The 19,033-nt window shown below is 48.3% G+C and overlaps 1 protein-coding gene across 4 annotated transcripts in view; it reads right to left on the reverse strand.

The window, feature by feature from the left end:
* SCUBE2 (signal peptide, CUB domain and EGF like domain containing 2) overlaps window positions 1-19,033 on the reverse strand; it is a 143,940-nt gene that overhangs the window by 100,157 nt on the left and 24,750 nt on the right. For all 4 annotated transcript variants that reach the window (XM_073603983.1, XM_073603985.1, XM_073603984.1 and 1 more), the window contains exons 2-4: window positions 14,784-14,906; window positions 12,436-12,561; window positions 1,440-1,574 (exon numbers count right to left, since the gene is read on the reverse strand). In XM_073603983.1, coding sequence (XP_073460084.1) covers window positions 1,440-1,574; window positions 12,436-12,561; window positions 14,784-14,906 — 384 coding nt within the window. The remainder of the gene's footprint in view (window positions 1-1,439; window positions 1,575-12,435; window positions 12,562-14,783; window positions 14,907-19,033) is intronic.

Below are 19,033 nucleotides of genomic sequence, written 5' to 3' on the forward strand. Positions count from 1 at the left end.
CTCCCACAGCACTGCTCTCTCTCTCTCTCTCTCTCTCTCCTTGTGCAGGGGGACTGGTCTTGTCTCCAAACCCCTCCTGTAGTTTTCTGCGGGCAGGCTGTAGTGGGTGGAGTCTGCTGGGGCCCTCCCAAAGCTCTGTTCTCTCCTTGTGTAGGGAACTGGTCTTGTCTCTGCCCCCTCCTGTAGTTTTTTGCAGGCAGCCTGTAGTGGGTGGAGCCTGCTGGGCCCCTCCCACAGCACTGCTCTCTCTCTCTTTGTGCAGGGGTACTGGTCTTGACTCCGCCCCCTCCTGTCATTTTCTGCGGACAGCCTGTAGTGGGTGGAGTCTGCTGAGCCCCTCCCAAAGCTCTGCTCTCTCCTTGTGTAGGGGGACTTGTCTTGTCTCCTCCCTCTCTTGTCGTTTTTTGCAGGCAGCCTGTAGTGGGTGGAGTCTGCTGAGCCCCTCCCACAGCACTGCTCTCTCCTTGTGAAGGGGGACTGGTCTTGTCTCCAAACCCCTCCTGCAGGTTTTCTACCCCAACCCAAAAATATATACTGGCAGGTCAACCTGCTTTAACTCAAGCTTGCCCTAACACCGGTGTGACTTGTCATGCGATTTGACAGGTCCAAATCGCATGACAAGTCGCACCCTATTGTTGGCAATAGAAATGTTCAGATCGGTGTGACGCCGACTTTGCAGTGCCACACCGATCTGAAAAAGAAGTTTCTGCACTCATTTTGGAGACTTCAGGGGTGACTTGCATAGACAGATGTGCATGAAGTCACACAGATGTCAGCCAAGTCACATCTGAGGTCGCACTGACATGCAGCTTTGAAATTGTGCAATTTAAAGTGAAGCGGCACGATTTCAGTAATTTCACTCAGTGTGAACGGGGATTAAGGTGTGTAGGTATGGTGGGTAAGGGGGAGGGGGATGTCAGACAGCTCTCTGCAGAATGACGCCTCTACTTTCTAAGTTTTAATACATTCTATTAAGGAATTAAATAAATAAATAAAACCACTTTTTTATTTTATTTTTTTCTGTTTTTAAAAATTGTATTATTTGCCTTTTTTGTAATAAAATACAGATTTTTAAAACTTTTAAATAAAAGCCACCCGCAAGGACGGTTAGCCTAGGTTTCCACTACTGCAACCTGAAAGTCGCATGACTGCTGCGATTTTGATGCGACTCGAAGCAATGCCTGTGTGCTCTTGGGGTCTATGGACCTCAGGTCGCATCAAAGTCGGACCAAAGTAGTACAGGGACTACTTTGAAGTCGCACAGATATGAACGGTGCTCATTGGAAATTATGGGAGTACGACTTGTCATGCGACTTTCCAAGTCCCAAGTCGCAGGACAAGGTGCACAAGTGGAAACAGAGCCTAACTCAGACATGCCTTGTAGGACCTGCTTGCAGCTTGCTCTGTTTTCCCATCTATGAGTTTCCTTCCCCTCTTACCTTCAGTGCGATGTATACACGTGTGCTGGTTATCGCTGAGGAAGAAGCCATCTTTACAGCGGCATTCGTAGCTTCCCAAAGTGTTTACACACGTCTGCTGACACCCCCCATTGTTCGACAGGCACTCATTCACATCTGGGAAAGAAGAGAGTCGTACCATTAGAGTGTAAGCTCCTCTGTACAGAGACTGATGTGACTGTGGGGGAGGGGACATTAGAGTGTAAGCTCTTCTGTACAGAGACTGATGTGACTGTGGGGGAGGGGACATTAGAGTGTAAGCTCCTCTGTACAGAGACTGATGTGACTGTGGGGGAGGGGACATTAGAGTGTAAGCTCCTCTGTACAGAGACTGATGTGACTGTGGGGGAGGGGACATTAGAGTGTAAGCTCCTCTGTACAGAGACTGATGTGACTGTGGGGGAGGGGACATTAGAGTGTAAGCTCCTCTGTACAGAGACTGATGTGACTGTGGGGGAGGGGACATTAGAGTGTAAGCTCCTCTGTACAGAGACTGATGTGACTGTGGGGGAGGGGACATTAGAGTGTAAGCTCCTCTGGTACAGAGACTGATGTGACTGTCGGGGAGGGGACATTAGAGTGTAAGCTCCTCTGTACAGAGACTGATGTGACTGTGGGGGAGGGGACATTAGAGTGTAAGCTCCTCTGGTACAGAGACTGATGTGACTGTGGGGGAGGGGACATTAGAGTGTAAGCTCCTCTGGTACAGAGACTGATGTGACTAGCTCAGTGATCTTTGTAGATCACTGTGGTATATGTCAGAGCTATATAAATGTATAATAGTAATAATGTGTGACGGGGGGGGGGGGGACATTAGAGTGTAAATTTTCTGTTTATTTAAAATCTTACAAACATACAACATAATAAAACCATTTATATATATATATATATTTATATTTAAAAAAATGAATATATACATAAATAAGCAAAAACAAAACAAGTTTACATCAGCAAATGACAGAAAAGTAAACGTCTTTTTTTCCCCAAAAAATAACATAAATAGAACTATATACAAAGAAACAATTTTATAATCCGTAAACTACTAAATTATGCAAAACACAACTCTACCTCAACCTAAACACCCCCTCAGGATAAGAAACGATTACACATCGATCCCATGCATGCAGCCTTTTTTAAAAATCTGATCTTATAAAAATCTAGAGGATGTGAAAAGACAGAAAGAAAGCCGCACACCCAGAGACTGACAGACAGCAGCTACGGGGACCTGACAATACTCCACACCTTTGTTCAGGCCCCCCCGACCGCCACCTGTCCTTCTCAAGACCCCAAATCTTCCCAATCTCATCCAGAATGTTGTGCACCACCACCTCGACTTTAAAGGGATTCTCTCCAGATTAGTCAAACACAGACCCCCCCTCATCATAGGTCCTGGGCAATCCCGCAAGGCCAGTGGCTCGCTAAAGGCAGATTCAACAACCCTCCTCTCCATGGCCTTCCTAGGAAGAGACTTCATTTCCTTCGCTATCACTCGCCACTGTCAAAGCATTTTCATACATGGGGCAACATAAGCCGGGAGCTCACCATGTCAGACCCTCGGGCTTTCCACTGGCCCACCATTCTCCCAGCTTCACAGAAAAGGCCTAAACCAGGACTGAAAAATACCAACCCACCCTGGCAGTTCCTCTGCCAGCATATTACCAAAATTATGTTTCAAAAACATCAGAGAAAAGAATACCCCAGGGTTAGGCTACCCATCCGCCTGGGAAGGTGGGTTACAGACCTCTAAATGAGTGTAAGCTCTTCTGGTACAGAGACTGATGTGACTGGCTCAGTGTTCTCTGTACAGTGCTACAGTATATGTCAGAGCTATATAAAATGTATAATAATAACAGTGTCTTACTGTGGGGGGACATTAGAGTGTGAGCTCCTCTGGTACAGAGACTGATGTGATTGGCTCAGTGTTCTCTGTACAGCACTGCGGTATATGTCAGAGCGTAAAGCTTTATCAATATTCAAAATTGCAAATTAATCAGCAAATGTTTCTTTTTTTCCAATATGTACCTTTGATAAAAAAATAATTTTTACATATTTGGTAACAATAACGCCACATGGAACAATTGTGTTTCTTCAAGGCACCAGCTGACTGACGTTTAAAGTGGTTGTATACCCCCCAATGCAGAAGTTGTACCTATAGGTAAGCTTATAATAAGGCTTACCTATAGGTACTGTAAATATCTCCTAAATGTGCGCCGTTTAAGAGATATTTACCTTGTAGTGCGCCGATTATGTCATCCTCCGTGCCGTTTCTTCACCAGCAAGTGCCGTGACTGACGGCTCCCGCGCGCATGACCAGGACTGACGTCACGCGACTCCGGCCAGTCACAGAGCCGGAGTCGGCGGCCCCCGGAAGGAAGAGGGGCGAAGATGGATGCAGCCGACAGCAGGGACAGCGCGGGCTTCATTTGCAGGTAAGTGGCACATAATGGGCTAGTATGCGACGCATACTAGCCCATTAAGCTTTTACTTTGCAGGGGGAAAAAAAGAGGAAGTAAAACCCATCAGGGTTTACTTCCTCTTTAAGCTCAAAGTACAGCATTGATAGAGTCAAAGATCCCATATCCAGTAACAGTGCCCCACAGTGAAAGAGTTAATTGCACCCTTAAAAATATAATGTACAAGCAGCAAAGGGGTAATTGCCTCTAAACTAGTGCTGGAAAGTGAAGGGGTTAACCCTAACTATTGCCAATTCCTATAATCTACAATGGGGATAAATCTCTGTATATAAGTTACCTGCCAGGATGGGGTTAATTATTATTATTATTATTATACAGGATTTATATAGCACCAACAGTTTACTTGGTGCTTTACAATATAAAAGGGAGACAATACAGTTACAATACAATAAAATGCTCAGAAGAGCTTACAATCTAATAGGGTGGGTTAATGATCCCATAAAAAAACAGAATGTAATGGGTTAAGTGTTTCCCTTTAATGCCACATACCCCCAGGTTATTGTCCCGCTTATGTAACAGCAGTGAAGGCGTTAATTACATCTGTCCTGCAAGGCGCTGCCAGTAAATGAGAAAATTCAATAAATTAACCCTTTTGTACTGTTTGAAATAACAACCCAGTGTGCAAATCTATTAGAGCAGAACTCCAAATCTCCCACAAATACAGCGCTCAACCTAAAATGAAACAATGTTGCAAAACATATAATACAAAATGTCAAAATAAAGTGTTACAAAATAAAAACAGTGTTACTTTGTGTGCTTCACAAAGTGAGCAAATTACAACTCTAAAACAATATGCTGTCAAGGAAGGGGTTACAGCAAACTATAGAGGGGGGGGGGGTAACCCCTTACTTACTGGAAAATGCCTCTATAGAGCTATGTTCCAGTGAGAAAGGGGTTAAATCCCCCCCCCCCCCCCCCCCCTATAAGATTCATGTACTTTAAGGAAGTAAATAGCAGTAGGGAAGGGGGTAACAGCCTCTATACAGCAGTATAAAGCAGTAGGAAAGGTGTTAACTCCCCCATCTATAGAGGTATGTATTGGAAGAGAAGGGGTTAACTCCCCCCTCTATAGAGGTATGTATTGGAAGAGAAGAGGTTAACCCCCCCCCCCCCCCCCCCCAAATAGAGGAATGTACTGAAAGAGAAGAGGTTAACCCCTCTATAGAGTAATTTACTGGTAGGGAAGAGGTTAACCCCCCCCCCCATAGAGGTATGTATTGGAAGAGAAGGGGTTAACTCCCCCATCTATAGAGGAATGTACTGGTAAGGAAGGGGTTACCCCCCTTCTATAGAGGAATGTACTGGTAGGGAAGGGGTAAGCCCCCCTCTATAGAGGAATGTACTGGTAGGGAAGGGGTTACCCCCCTCTATAGAGGAATGTACTGGTAGGGAAGGGGTTACCCCCCTCTATAGAGGAATGTACTGGTAGGGAAGGGGTTACCCCCCTCTATAGAGGAATGTACTGGTAGGGAAGGGGTAACCCCCCTCTATAGAGGAATGTACTGGTAGGGAAGGGGTTACCCCCCTCTATAGAGGAATGTACTGGTAGGGAAGGGGTTAGCCCCCCTCTATAGAGGAATGTACTGGTAGGGAAGGGGTTACCCCCCTTCTATAGAGGAATGTACTGGTAGGGAAGGGGTTAGCCCCCCTCTATAGAGGAATGTACTGGTAGGGAAGGGGTTAGCCCCCCTCTATAGAGGAATGTACTTGTAGGGAAGGGGTTACCCCCCCCTCTCTATAGAGGAATGTACTGGTAGTTACCCCCCTCTATAGAGGAATGTACTGGTAGGGAAGGGGTTACCCCCCTCTATAGAGGAATGTACTGGTAGGGAAGGGGTTACCCCCCCCTATAGAGGAATGTACTGGTAGGGAAGGGGTTACCCCCCTTCTATCGAGGAATGTACTGGTAGGGAAGGGGTTACTCTTCCTCTATAGAGGAATGTACTAGTAGGGAAGGGGTTACCCCCCTCTATAGAGGAATGTACTGGTAGGGAAGGGGTTACCCCCCTTCTATAGAGGAATGTATTAGAAGAGAAGGGGTTAACTCCCCCCTCTATAGAGGAATGTACTGGTAGGGAAGGGGTTACCCCCCTCTATAGAGGAATGTACTGGTAGGGAAGGGGTTACCCCCCCTATAGAGGAATGTACTGGTAGGGAAGGGGTTACCCCCCTTCTATAGAGGAATGTACTGGTAGGGAAGGGGTTACTCTTCCTCTATAGAGGAATGTACTAGTAGGGAAGGGGTTACCCCCCTCTATAGAGGAATGTACTGGTAGGGAAGGGGTTACCCCCCCCCCCTCTATAGAGGAATGTACTGGTAGGGAAGGGGTTACCCCCCTTCTATAGAGGAATGTATTAGAAGAGAAGGGGTTAACTCCCCCCTCTATAGAGGAATGTACTGGTAGGGAAGGGGTTACCCCCCTCTATAGAGAAATGTACTGGTAGGGAAGGGGTTACCCCCCTCTATAGAGGAATGTACTGGTAGGGAAGGGGTTACCCCCCTTCTATAGAGGAATGTACTGGTAGGGAAGGGATTAGCCCCCCTCTATAGAGGAATGTACTGATAGGGAAGGGGTTACCCCCCTCTATAGAGGAATGTACTGGTAGGGAAGGGGTTACCCCCCTTCTATAGAGGAATGTACTGGTAGGGAAGGGGTTAGCCCCCCTCTATAGAGGAATGTACTTGTAGGGAAGGGGTTACCCCCCCCCCCCCCTCTCTATAGAGGAATGTACTGGTAGTTACCCCCCTCTATAGAGGAATGTACAGGTAGGGAAGGGGTTAGCCCCCCTCTATAGAGGAATGTACTGGTAGGGAAGGGGTAACCCCCCTCTATAGAGGAATGTACTGGTAGGGAAGGGGTTACCCCCCTCTATAGAGGAATGTACATGGTAGGGAAGGGGTTACCCCCCTCTATAGAGGAATGTACTGGTAGGGAAGGGGTTAGCCCCCCCTCTATAGAGGAATGTACTGGTAGGGAAGGGGTTACCCCCCTTCTATAGAGGAATGTACTGGTAGGGAAGGGGTTACCCCCCTTCTATAGAGGAATGTACTTGTAGGGAAGGGGTTACCCCCCCCCCTCTCTATAGAGGAATGTACTGGTAGTTACCCCCCTCTATAGAGGAATGTACTGGTAGGGAAGGGGTTACCCCCCTCTATAGAGGAATGTACTGGTAGGGAAGGGGTTACCCCCCTCTATAGAGGAATGTACTGGTAGGGAAGGGGTTACCCCCCCTATAGAGGAATGTACTGGTAGGGAAGGGGTTACTCTTCCTCTATAGAGGAATGTACTAGTAGGGAAGGGGTTACCCCCCTCTATAGAGGAATGTACTGGTAGGGAAGGGTTTACCCCCCCTCCTCTATAGAGGAATGTACTGGTAGGGAAGGGGTTACCCCCCTTCTATAGAGGAATGTACTGGTAGGGAAGGGATTAGCCCCCCTCTATAGAGGAATGTACTGATAGGGAAGGGGTTACCCCCCCTCTATAGAGGAATGTACTGGTAGGGATGGGGTTACCCCCCTCTATAGAGGAATGTACTGGTAGGGAAGGGGTTACCCCTCTCTATAGAGGAATGTACTGGTAGGGAAGGGGTTACCCCCCCCCCTATAGAGGAATGTACTGGTAGGGAAGGGGTAACCCCCCTCTATAGAGGAATGTACTGGTAGGGAAGGGGTTACCCCCCCCCCCCCTATAGAGGAATGTACTGGTAGGGAAGGGGTTAGCCCCCCTCTATAGAGGAATGTACTGGTAGGGAAGGGGTTACCCCCCTCTATAGAGGAATGTACTGGTAGGGAAGGGGTTACCCCCCTCTATAGAGGAATGTACTGGTAGGGAAGGAGTTACCCCCCTCTATAGAGGAATGTACTTGTAGGGAAGGGGTTACCCCCCCTCTATAGTGGAATGTACTGGTAGGGAAGGGGTTAGCCCCCCTCTATAGTGGAATGTACTGGTAGGGAAGGGGTTACCCCCCTCTGTAGAGGAATGTACTGGTAGGGAAGGGTTTACCCCCCCCCCCCTCTATAGATGAATGTACTGGTAGGGAAGGGGTTACTCCCCTCTATAGAGGAATGTACTGGTAGGGAAGGGGTTACCCCCTCTATAGAGGAATGTACTGGTAGGGAAGGGGTTACCCCCTCTATAGTGGAATGTACTGGTAGGGAAGGGGTTACCCCCCCCTATAGTGGAATGTACTGGTAGGGAAGGGGTTAGCCCCCTCTATAGAGGAATGTACTGGTAGGGAAGGGGTTAGCCCCCCTCTATAGAGGAATGTACTGGTAGGGAAGGGGTTACCCCCCTCTATAGAGGAATGTACTGGTAGGGAAGGGGTTAGCCCCCCTCTATAGAGGAATGTACTGGTAGGGAAGGGGTTACCCCCCTCTATAGAGGGTCTCTAGTGCTTTATTGCTCCTGGCAGTCCCAGTCATTGACCTCCTCATTTAGCAGAGTAAATAGCCCGGCTGTGTCTCCTGTGAATGGCCGGATGACAATGTGTGACAACAACTCACCCTCATAAAAGCCATTGATTTGCATCTTCAAAGAAGACTGACCTCATCAAACGTTATAATGGAGTGCGCTCAGCTCCTGACAGCCATTTGTCCTCACAGACCTCAAAGACATCTCCAACCACATCCCAGAGTTCAGTCTCTGGTGGTTTCTGGCCAGATAAATCACATGTTGGCTTTTGATATTCCTCCCCACCAGAATTTCCAGCTTCATCGACCTACCTACCTACGTTGTGATGGGTATAAAGCCAACTGATGGGGTCACCAACCCAAAAGAACTGAAGGGAAAATTCCCCATTGGGAGAGGGGCACAGACACAAAATAGGGGGGGAGGGGAATATCACCATTGTTTGAGGGGCAGAGACACAAACTATCAGAAGGGGTGGGATCTCACCATTGTGGGAGGGGCAGAGACACAAACTACTGAGGGAAATCATACAATTGTGGGAGGGGCAGAGACACAAACTACTGGGGGAAATCTCACCATTGTGGGAGGGACAGAGACACAAACTACTGAGGGAAATCATACAATTGTGGGAGGGGCAGAGACACAAACTACTGAGGGAAATCATACAATTGTGGGAGGGGCAGAGACACAAACTACTGGGGGAAATCTCACCATTGTGGGAGGGACAGAGACACAAACTATGGGAAGGGGTGGGATCTCACCATTGTGGGAGGGGCAGAGACACAAACTGCTGGGGGAAATCTCACCATTGTGGGAGGGGCAGAGACATAAACTACTGAGGTAAATCTCACCATTTTGGGAGGGGCAGAGACACAAACTACTGCAGGGAAATCTCATCATTGTGGGAGGGGCAGAGACACAAACTACTGCAGGGAAATCTCATCATTGTGGGAGGGGCAGAGACACAAACTACTGAGGGAAATCTCACCATTGTGGGAGGGGCAGAGACACAAACTACTGCAGGGAAATCTCATCATTGTGGGAGGGGCAGAGACACAAACTACTGCAGGGAAATCTCATCATTGTGGGAGGGGCAGAGACACAAACTACTGCAGAGAAATCTCACCATTGTGGGAGGGGCAGAGACACAAACTACTGAGGGAAATCTCATCATTGTGGGAGGGGCAGAGACACAAACTACTGCAGAGAAATCTCACCATTGTGGGAGGGGCAGAGACACAAACTACTGCAGGAAATCTCCCCATTGTGGGAGGGGCAGAGGCACAAACTACTGCAGAGAAATCTCACCATTGTGGGAGGGGCAGAGACACAAACTACTGCAGGGAAATCTCACCATTGTTTGAGGGGCAGAGACACAAACTATAGGAAGGGGTGGGATCTCACCATTGTGGGAGGGGCAGAGACACAAACTACTTGGGGAAATCTCACCATTGTGGGAGGGGCAGAGACACAAACTACTGCAGGGAAATCTCATCATTGTGGGAGGGGCAGAGACACAAACTACTGAGGGAAATCTCACCATTGTGGGAGGGGCAGAGACACAAACTACTGCAGGGAAATCTCATCATTGTGGGAGGGGCAGAGACACAAACTACTGAGGGAAATCTCATCATTGTGGGAGGGGCAGAGACACAAACTACTGAGGGAAATCTCATCATTGTGGGAGGGGCAGAGACACAAACTACTGCAGAGAAATCTCACCATTGTGGGAGGGGCAGAGACACAAACTACTGCAGGGAAATCTCACCATTGTTTGAGGGGCAGAGACACAAACTATGGGAAGGGGTGGGATCTCACCATTGTGGGAGGGGCAGAGACACAAACTACTTGGGGAAATCTCACCATTGTGGGAGGGGCAGAGAAACAAACTACTGCAGGGAAATCTCATCATTGTGAGAGGGGCAGAGACACAAACTACTGGAGGGAAATCTCACTATTGTGGGAGGGGCAGAGACACAAACTACTGGGGGAAATCTCACCATTGTGGGAGGGGCAGAGACACAAACTACTGCAGGGAAATCTCACCATTGTGGGAGGGGCAGAGACACAAACTACTGGAAGGAAATCTCACCATTGTGGGAGGGGCACAGACACAAAATAGGGGGGGAGGGGAATATCACCATTGTTTGAGGGGCAGAGACACAAACTATCAGAAGGGGTGGGATCTCACCATTGTGGGAGGGGCAGAGACACAAACTACTGAGGGAAATCATACAATTGTGGGAGGGGCAGAGACACAAACTACTGGGGGAAATCTCACCATTGTGGGAGGGACAGAGACACAAACTACTGAGGGAAATCATACAATTGTGGGAGGGGCAGAGACACAAACTACTGAGGGAAATCATACAATTGTGGGAGGGGCAGAGACACAAACTACTGGGGGAAATCTCACCATTGTGGGAGGGACAGAGACACAAACTATGGGAAGGGGTGGGATCTCACCATTGTGGGAGGGGCAGAGACACAAACTGCTGGGGGAAATCTCACCATTGTGGGAGGGGCAGAGACATAAACTACTGAGGTAAATCTCACCATTTTGGGAGGGGCAGAGACACAAACTACTGCAGGGAAATCTCATCATTGTGGGAGGGGCAGAGACACAAACTACTGCAGGGAAATCTCATCATTGTGGGAGGGGCAGAGACACAAACTACTGAGGGAAATCTCACCATTGTGGGAGGGGCAGAGACACAAACTACTGCAGGGAAATCTCATCATTGTGGGAGGGGCAGAGACACAAACTACTGCAGGGAAATCTCATCATTGTGGGAGGGGCAGAGACACAAACTACTGCAGAGAAATCTCACAATTGTGGGAGGGGCAGAGACACAAACTACTGAGGGAAATCTCATCATTGTGGGAGGGGCAGAGACACAAACTACTGCAGAGAAATCTCACCATTGTGGGAGGGGCAGAGACACAAACTACTGCAGGAAATCTCCCCATTGTGGGAGGGGCAGAGGCACAAACTACTGCAGAGAAATCTCACCATTGTGGGAGGGGCAGAGACACAAACTACTGCAGGGAAATCTCACCATTGTTTGAGGGGCAGAGACACAAACTATAGGAAGGGGTGGGATCTCACCATTGTGGGAGGGGCAGAGACACAAACTACTTGGGGAAATCTCACCATTGTGGGAGGGGCAGAGACACAAACTACTGCAGGGAAATCTCATCATTGTGGGAGGGGCAGAGACACAAACTACTGAGGGAAATCTCACCATTGTGGGAGGGGCAGAGACACAAACTACTGCAGGGAAATCTCATCATTGTGGGAGGGGCAGAGACACAAACTACTGCAGGGAAATCTCATCATTGTGGGAGGGGCAGAGACACAAACTACTGCAGAGAAATCTCACCATTGTGGGAGGGGCAGAGACACAAACTACTGAGGGAAATCTCATCATTGTGGGAGGGGCAGAGACACAAACTACTGCAGAGAAATCTCACCATTGTGGGAGGGGCAGAGACACAAACTACTGCAGGAAATCTCCCCATTGTGGGAGGGGCAGAGGCACAAACTACTGCAGAGAAATCTCACCATTGTGGGAGGGGCAGAGACACAAACTACTGCAGGGAAATCTCACCATTGTTTGAGGGGCAGAGACACAAACTATGGGAAGGGGTGGGATCTCACCATTGTGGGAGGGGCAGAGACACAAACTACTTGGGGAAATCTCACCATTGTGGGAGGGGCAGAGAAACAAACTACTGCAGGGAAATCTCATCATTGTGAGAGGGGCAGAGACACAAACTACTGGAGGGAAATCTCACTATTGTGGGAGGGGCAGAGACACAAACTACTGGGGGAAATCTCACCATTGTGGGAGGGGCAGAGACACAAACTACTGCAGGGAAATCTCACCATTGTGGGAGGGGCAGAGACACAAACTACTGGAAGGAAATCTCACCATTGTGGGAGGGGCAGAGACACAAACCACCAGATTAAAAAGAAGAATACGCTCATAGCTTGTAACAAATAGAAAATGTATCACTCAGTGGAACTAACCATCCTATACAATGTATCTTTCTGCTCAAAAGCAAACAAAAAAATAGAAAACACAAACTTACCACGGCAGTTATGGCCGTCGTGTGCCAGCTCGAAGCCGTCGTAGCACGTACATCGGTAGTTCCCGGGGATGTTGGTACATTCGTGGACACAGTCACCATTGTACTCATTATCACATTCATCAATGTCTGCGGGATAAAAGCAGTTAGTGTGATGGGTTTATGTCGGCCTTCAGCTCACCGGTGAAATCGCCCGTCCCTCTCTGTTCAGTCTGATTGTCCTGTCAATGGATGTTTTTGTTGCACTCCACATTGAAGTGGCTGCAGAGTGATTTCCATCAAGGGGCAGACACTGATTAATGAGCCGCTCCCCGAGTCCCCAGCAGTGTCTGCTTTCTATATTGCACTTTACTATTCATTCAATCCTTTGTACTATTACCGTGTATTGTGTATTCTATATACTATACAGACATTTTGTGGTTTTAAATCAACATCTGGCTTTTCAATTAGGCGGCAGCTCCTCTTCATACTGGGATAATAAAAATATGAAGAGAAGATGCTAAACTCTAAAATGCAGCATATCCATTTATTAAAGACCAGTGACATCACTGAGAATGCAGCCTATCCATTCACTAGAGAGCAATGACATCACTGAGAATGCAGCCTATCCATTCACTAGAGAGCGGTGACATCACTGAGAATGCAGCCTATCCAATCACTAGAGAGTGATAACATCACTGAGAATGCAGCCTATCCCTTCACTAGAGAGAGATGACATCACTGAGAATGCAGCCTATCCCATCACTAGAGAGAGGTGACATCACTGAGAATGCAACCTATCCATTCACTAGAGAGCGATGACATCACTGAGAATGCAGCCTATCCATTCACTAGAGAGCGGTGACATCACTGAGAATGCAGCCTATCCATTCACTAGAGAGCGATGACATCACTGAGAATGCAGCCTATCCAATCACTAGAGAGCGATGACATCACTGAGAATGCAGCCTATCCCTTCACTAGAGAGCGATGACATCACTGAGAATGCAGCCTATCCCTTCACTAGAGAGCGATGACATCACTGAGAATGCAGCCTATCCATTCACTAGAGAGCGGTGACATCACTGAGAATGCAGCCTATCCAATCACTAGAGAGTGATAACATCACGGAGAATGCAGCCTATCCCTTCACTAGAGAGTGATGACATCACTGAGAATGCAGCCTATCCCATCACTAGAGAGAGGTGACATCACTGAGAATGCAACCTATCCATTCACTAGAGAGCGATGACATCACTGAGAATGCAGCCTATCCATTCACTAGAGAGCGGTGACATGACTGAGAATGCAGCCTATCCATTCACTAGAGAGCGATGACATCACTGAGAATGCAGCCTATCCAATCACTAGAGAGCGATGACATCACTGAGAATGCAGCCTATCCCTTCACTAGAGAGCGATGACATCACTGAGAATGCAGCCTATCCATTCACTAGAGAGCGGTGACATCACTGAGAATGCAGCCTATCCAATCACTAGAGAGCGATGACATCACTGAGAATGCAGCCTATCCATTCACTAGAGAGCAATGACATCACTGAGAATGCAGCCTATCCAATCACTAGAGAGAGGTGACATCACTGAGAATGCAGCCTATCCAATCACTAGAGAGTGGTGACATCACTGAGAATTCAGCCTATCCATTCACTAGAGAGTGATGACATCACTGAGAATGCAGCCTATCCCTTCACTAGAGAGTGGTGACATCACTGAGAATGCAGCCTATCCATTCACTAGAGAGCGATGACATCACTGAGAATCCAGCCTATCCAATCACTAGAGAGCGGTGACATTACTGAGAATGCAGCCTATCCAATCACTAGAGAGCGGTGACATTACTGAGAATGCAGCCTATCCAATCACTAGAGAGCGATGACATCACTGAGAATACAGCCTATCCAATCACTAGAGAACGGTGACATCACTGAGAATACAGCCTATCCATTCACTAGAGAGCGGTGACATTACTGAGAATGCAGCCTATCCAATCACTAGAGAGCGGTGACATTACTGAGAATGCAGCCTATCCAATCACTAGAGAGCGATGACATCACTGAGAATGCAGCCTATCCATTCACTAGAGAGCGGTGACATGACTGAGAATGCAGCCTATCCACTCACTAGAGAGCTATGACATCACTGAGAATGCAGCCTATCCATTCACTAGAGAGCGATGACATCACTGAGAATGCAGCCTATTTATTCACTAGAGAGCAGTGACATCACTGAGAATGCAGCCTATCCAATCACTAGAGAGCGATGACATCACTGAGAATGCAGCCTATCCATCATGTGCAGCCCACTTGCTCAATGTTCAATAAAGTATCTCAGAAACATAAAAGACGTATTACCTTCACAGGGTTTGCCATCCCCTTTATATCCAGTTTTGCATATACACTTATATGAAGTGGGTGTGTCTTGGCATATGGCGTCGATGTGGCAGTCATCCAATCCCAGCGCACACTCATCAACAGCTGCAAAACACAAAACATTATGGTCACAATCTTGCAAAAACTTCAGATTAAATCACAAAATAGAGGTAGCTGGTGTCACTGCCCCGCCCCTTCTTTCTTGCCATCGATATCCTTTTCTGGTTATTGAGGAATATATTTAAAAAGAACGTTTTTGTGTCCGGAGTTCAGCTTTAAATTCAACTCCAGCCAACGTTTAGAGCAGAGCGAGGAAGACTTCTAGATCCTTTATGTCAGAGGGTGACTCCCCGCAGGGGACACAGACAGTAAAAACCTGGCAGAGGATCTTTTCTGCCCCACCCAAAGGAAAATAAAAAAACGTTTAGGTTGGCCCTGATCTGCATTTTAAAAGTTTGGATGAATTTTCGTTGCATTAAGGCAGACAAAATAAAAACGAAGAGCCTATTATAAGGAAAAAAAAATAACAGAACCAGCTTTTGCTGTAATATTCAATCCAGAGATTTCCCCTGCAGTAGTTCTTTTCTGCCCCATTCTCATTGCTTCTATTGTTCAATCCACTTCCTCTGAGCCCAGGTTATCATGGACCCACTGCAGCTTGTGACTGGCCGGTGTAAGGAGAAGCAGCACACTGCCACTCTGCTCTCTTCTCCTACCAAGGGGGAATCTCACCATTGTGGGAGGGGCAGAGACACAAACTACTGGGGGAAATCTCACCATTGTGGGAGGGGCAGAGACACAAACTACTGCAGGGAAATCTCCCCATTGTGGGAGGGGCAGAGACACAAACTACTGGGGGATATCTCCCCATTGTGGGAGGGGCAGAGACACAAACTACTGGAGGGAAATCTCCCCATTGTGGGAGGGGCAGAAACACAAACTACTGGGGGATATCTCCCCATTGTGGGAGGGGCAGAGACACAAACTACTGCAGGGAAATATCACCATTGTGGGAGGGGCAGAGACACAAACTACTGGAGGGCAATCTCCCCATTGTGGGAGGGGCAGAGACACAAACTACTGGGGGATATCTCCCCATTGTGGGAGGGGCAGAGACACAAACTACTGCAGGGAAATATCACCATTGTGGGAGGGGCAGAGACACAAACTACTGGAGGGAAATCTCCCCATTGTGGGAGGGGCAGAGACACAAACTACAGGGGGATATCTCCCCATTGTGGGAGGGGCAGAGACACAAACTACTGGAGGGAAATCTCCCCATTGTGGGAGGGGCAGAGACACAAACTACTGGGGGATATCTCCCCATTGTGGGAGGGGCAGAGACACAAACTACTGCAGGGAAATATCACCATTGTGGGAGGGGCAGAGACACAAACTACTGGAGGGAAATCTCCCCATTGTGGGAGGGGCAGAGACACAAACTACTGGGGGATATCTCCCCATTGTGGGAGGGGCAGAGACACAAACTACTGGAGGGAAATCTCCCCATTGTGGGAGGGGCAGAGATACAAACTACTGCAGGGAAATCTCCCCATTGTGGGAGGGGCAGAGACACAAACTACTGCAGAGAAGTCTCACCAATGTGGGAGGGGCAGAGACACAAACTACTGCAGGAAATCTCACCATTGTGGGAGGGGCAGAGACACAAACTACTGCAGAGAAGGATCCCCATTGTGGGAGGGGCAGAGACACAAACTACTGGAGGGAAATCTCACCATTGTGGGAGGGGCAGAGACAAAAACTACTGCAGGAAATCTCACCATTGTGGGAGGGGCAGAGACACAAACTACTGCAGGAAATCTCACCACTGTGGGAGAGGCAGAAACACAAACTACTGCAGAGAAGTCTCACCAATGTGGGAGGGGCAGAGACACAAACTACTGCAGGAAATCTCACCATTGTGGGAGGGGCAGAGACGCAAACTACTGCAGAGAAGGATCCCCATTGTGGGAGGGGCAGAGACACAAACTACTGCAGAGAAATCTCACCATTGTGGGAGGGGCAGAGACACAAACTACTGCAGAGAAGGATCCCCATTGTGGGAGGGGCAGAGACACAAACTACTGGAGGGAAATCTCACCATTGTGGGAGGGGCAGAGACAAAAACTACTGCAGGAAATCTCACCATTGTGGGAGGGGCAGAGATACAAACTACTGCAGGAAATCTCACCAATGTGGGAGAGGCAGAGACACAAACTACTGCAGGAAATCTCACCATTGTGGGAGGGGCAGAGACACAAACTACTGCAGAGAAGGATCCCCATTGTGGGAGGGGCAGAGACACAAACTACTGCAGAGAAATCTCACTATTGTGGGAGGGGCAGAGACACAAATTACCACAGAGAAGTCTCCCCATTGTGGGAGGGGCAGAGACACAAACTACCGCAGAGAAGTCTCCCCATTGTGGGAGGGGCAGAGACACAAACTACTGCAGAGAAGTCTTCCCATTGTGGGAGGGGCAGAGACACGAACTGCCACAGAGACGTCTCCCCATTGTGGGAGGGGCAGAGGCACAACCTAATAAAGGGAAATCTCACCATTGTGGGAGGGGCAGAGACACAAACCAGAGAAGACTGAGCTCATAACTTGTAACAAATGGAATATGTATCACTCAGTGTAACTAACCATCTGCTCTCTTCTCCTATCAGCATGCTTCTTGTCAGCACATGAAACAATTGGTTCTTTGTGTTGCTTCACCTTCTCCTAGTCTGAACTCTGCTGTGCAGAGACTGATGCCAGGTCACATTCGGGTACATACACAGCTTGAATATAAAAGTCAATTTTTGTTGATGCATTATTACAGAGATGCATTGATTTGTGTCTTTTATATCTGCCCGGAGTTCAGCTACATTCGCACCAACTAGAAGTGGCCTCCATAGACAGCGGACAAAAGATGACGTCACGTCGCGGAGAATAAACCAGGGGTTCAAACCCTTCCCCACTCCATCCAAAACTAAACAAAAAAAGTTCTGGCTTTAGATACACTTTAAAGCGTCCCTCCATCCAATCAGGCATGAATCGTCCAGCCACATTCACCTTTGTAAAAAAAAAAATGGCGGCCCGTGTTCTCGGCGCCCCGTCCTGAAATACTGCGCTGACGGCACCCAGTAAATAATGTGTCTGTGGGGAAAACTCCTGCAGAAAGTTGAACTTGGCCGGTCGGAGATGTGTGGAGTGTTTGTTGGAATTCTGCGCGGCGAGGCGGAATACAGGCTCCTTTGTGGGGATTAGAGAGGAAACGCTTGTTCTCCTTTCACAGAGAAATGTCAGAAAAAATCATTTGCGACGGAGTCATTTACAGCCGCCATCAGGAGGCCGAGCGCTGAAGTGTCTGAAAGGCCAACTGTACCTACTGCTCGCAGGAACCAATCAAATGTCTGCTACGGCGTGCGAGAGTGAAAGGGAGAATCTCATTGGTAGCTTCTAACTGCCGGATGTCCCAGGTTGTCAAGGAAAACATTGGGAATTTGAACCCTGGATATTTCTGGAAATGAATTCTGTGTTCATAAAATTCATCATGATACCTCATGGAGCGCGTTACCGTGCGTTTTCTTAAGGCAGACCAATCATTTGACGGGGCTTCAGATTTCAGCAACAAGTAGCAAAAATGTAGCATTTTTGGAAACACACATTGGTGTGTTACCCTACAGGGCCTGTCCATCAGCAAGGTGCATTGAGGTGCCTGCAATTCCTGCACCTTCACCCCCCAGGTTACCCCAATCCCTGCACCTTCACCGCTCATGGGCCACCCCAATTCCTGCACCTTCACCCCTCATATCACCCCAATTCCTGCACCTTCACCGCTCAGATCACCCCAATTCCTGCACCTTCACCCCTCAGGTTACCCCAATTCCTGCACCTTCACCCTTCAGGTCACCCCAATTCCTGCACCTTCACCCTTCAGGCCACCCCAATTCCTGCACCTTCACCCCTCATATCACCCCAATTCCTGCACCTTCACCGCTCAGATCACCCCAATTCCTGCACCTTCACCCCTCAGGTTACCCCAATTCCTGCACCTTCACCCTTCAGGTCACCCCAATTCCTGCACCTTCACCCTTCAGGCCACCCCAATTCCTGCACCTTCACCCCTCATATCACCCCAATTCCTGCACCTTCACCGCTCAGATCACCCCAATTCCTGCACCTTCACCCCTCAGGTTACCCCAATTCCTGCACCTTCACCCTTCAGGTCACCCCAATTCCTGCAC

This window comes from Aquarana catesbeiana, linkage group LG11, assembly GCF_042186555.1.
Source record: "Aquarana catesbeiana isolate 2022-GZ linkage group LG11, ASM4218655v1, whole genome shotgun sequence".
Taxonomy (NCBI): domain Eukaryota; kingdom Metazoa; phylum Chordata; class Amphibia; order Anura; family Ranidae; genus Aquarana; species Aquarana catesbeiana.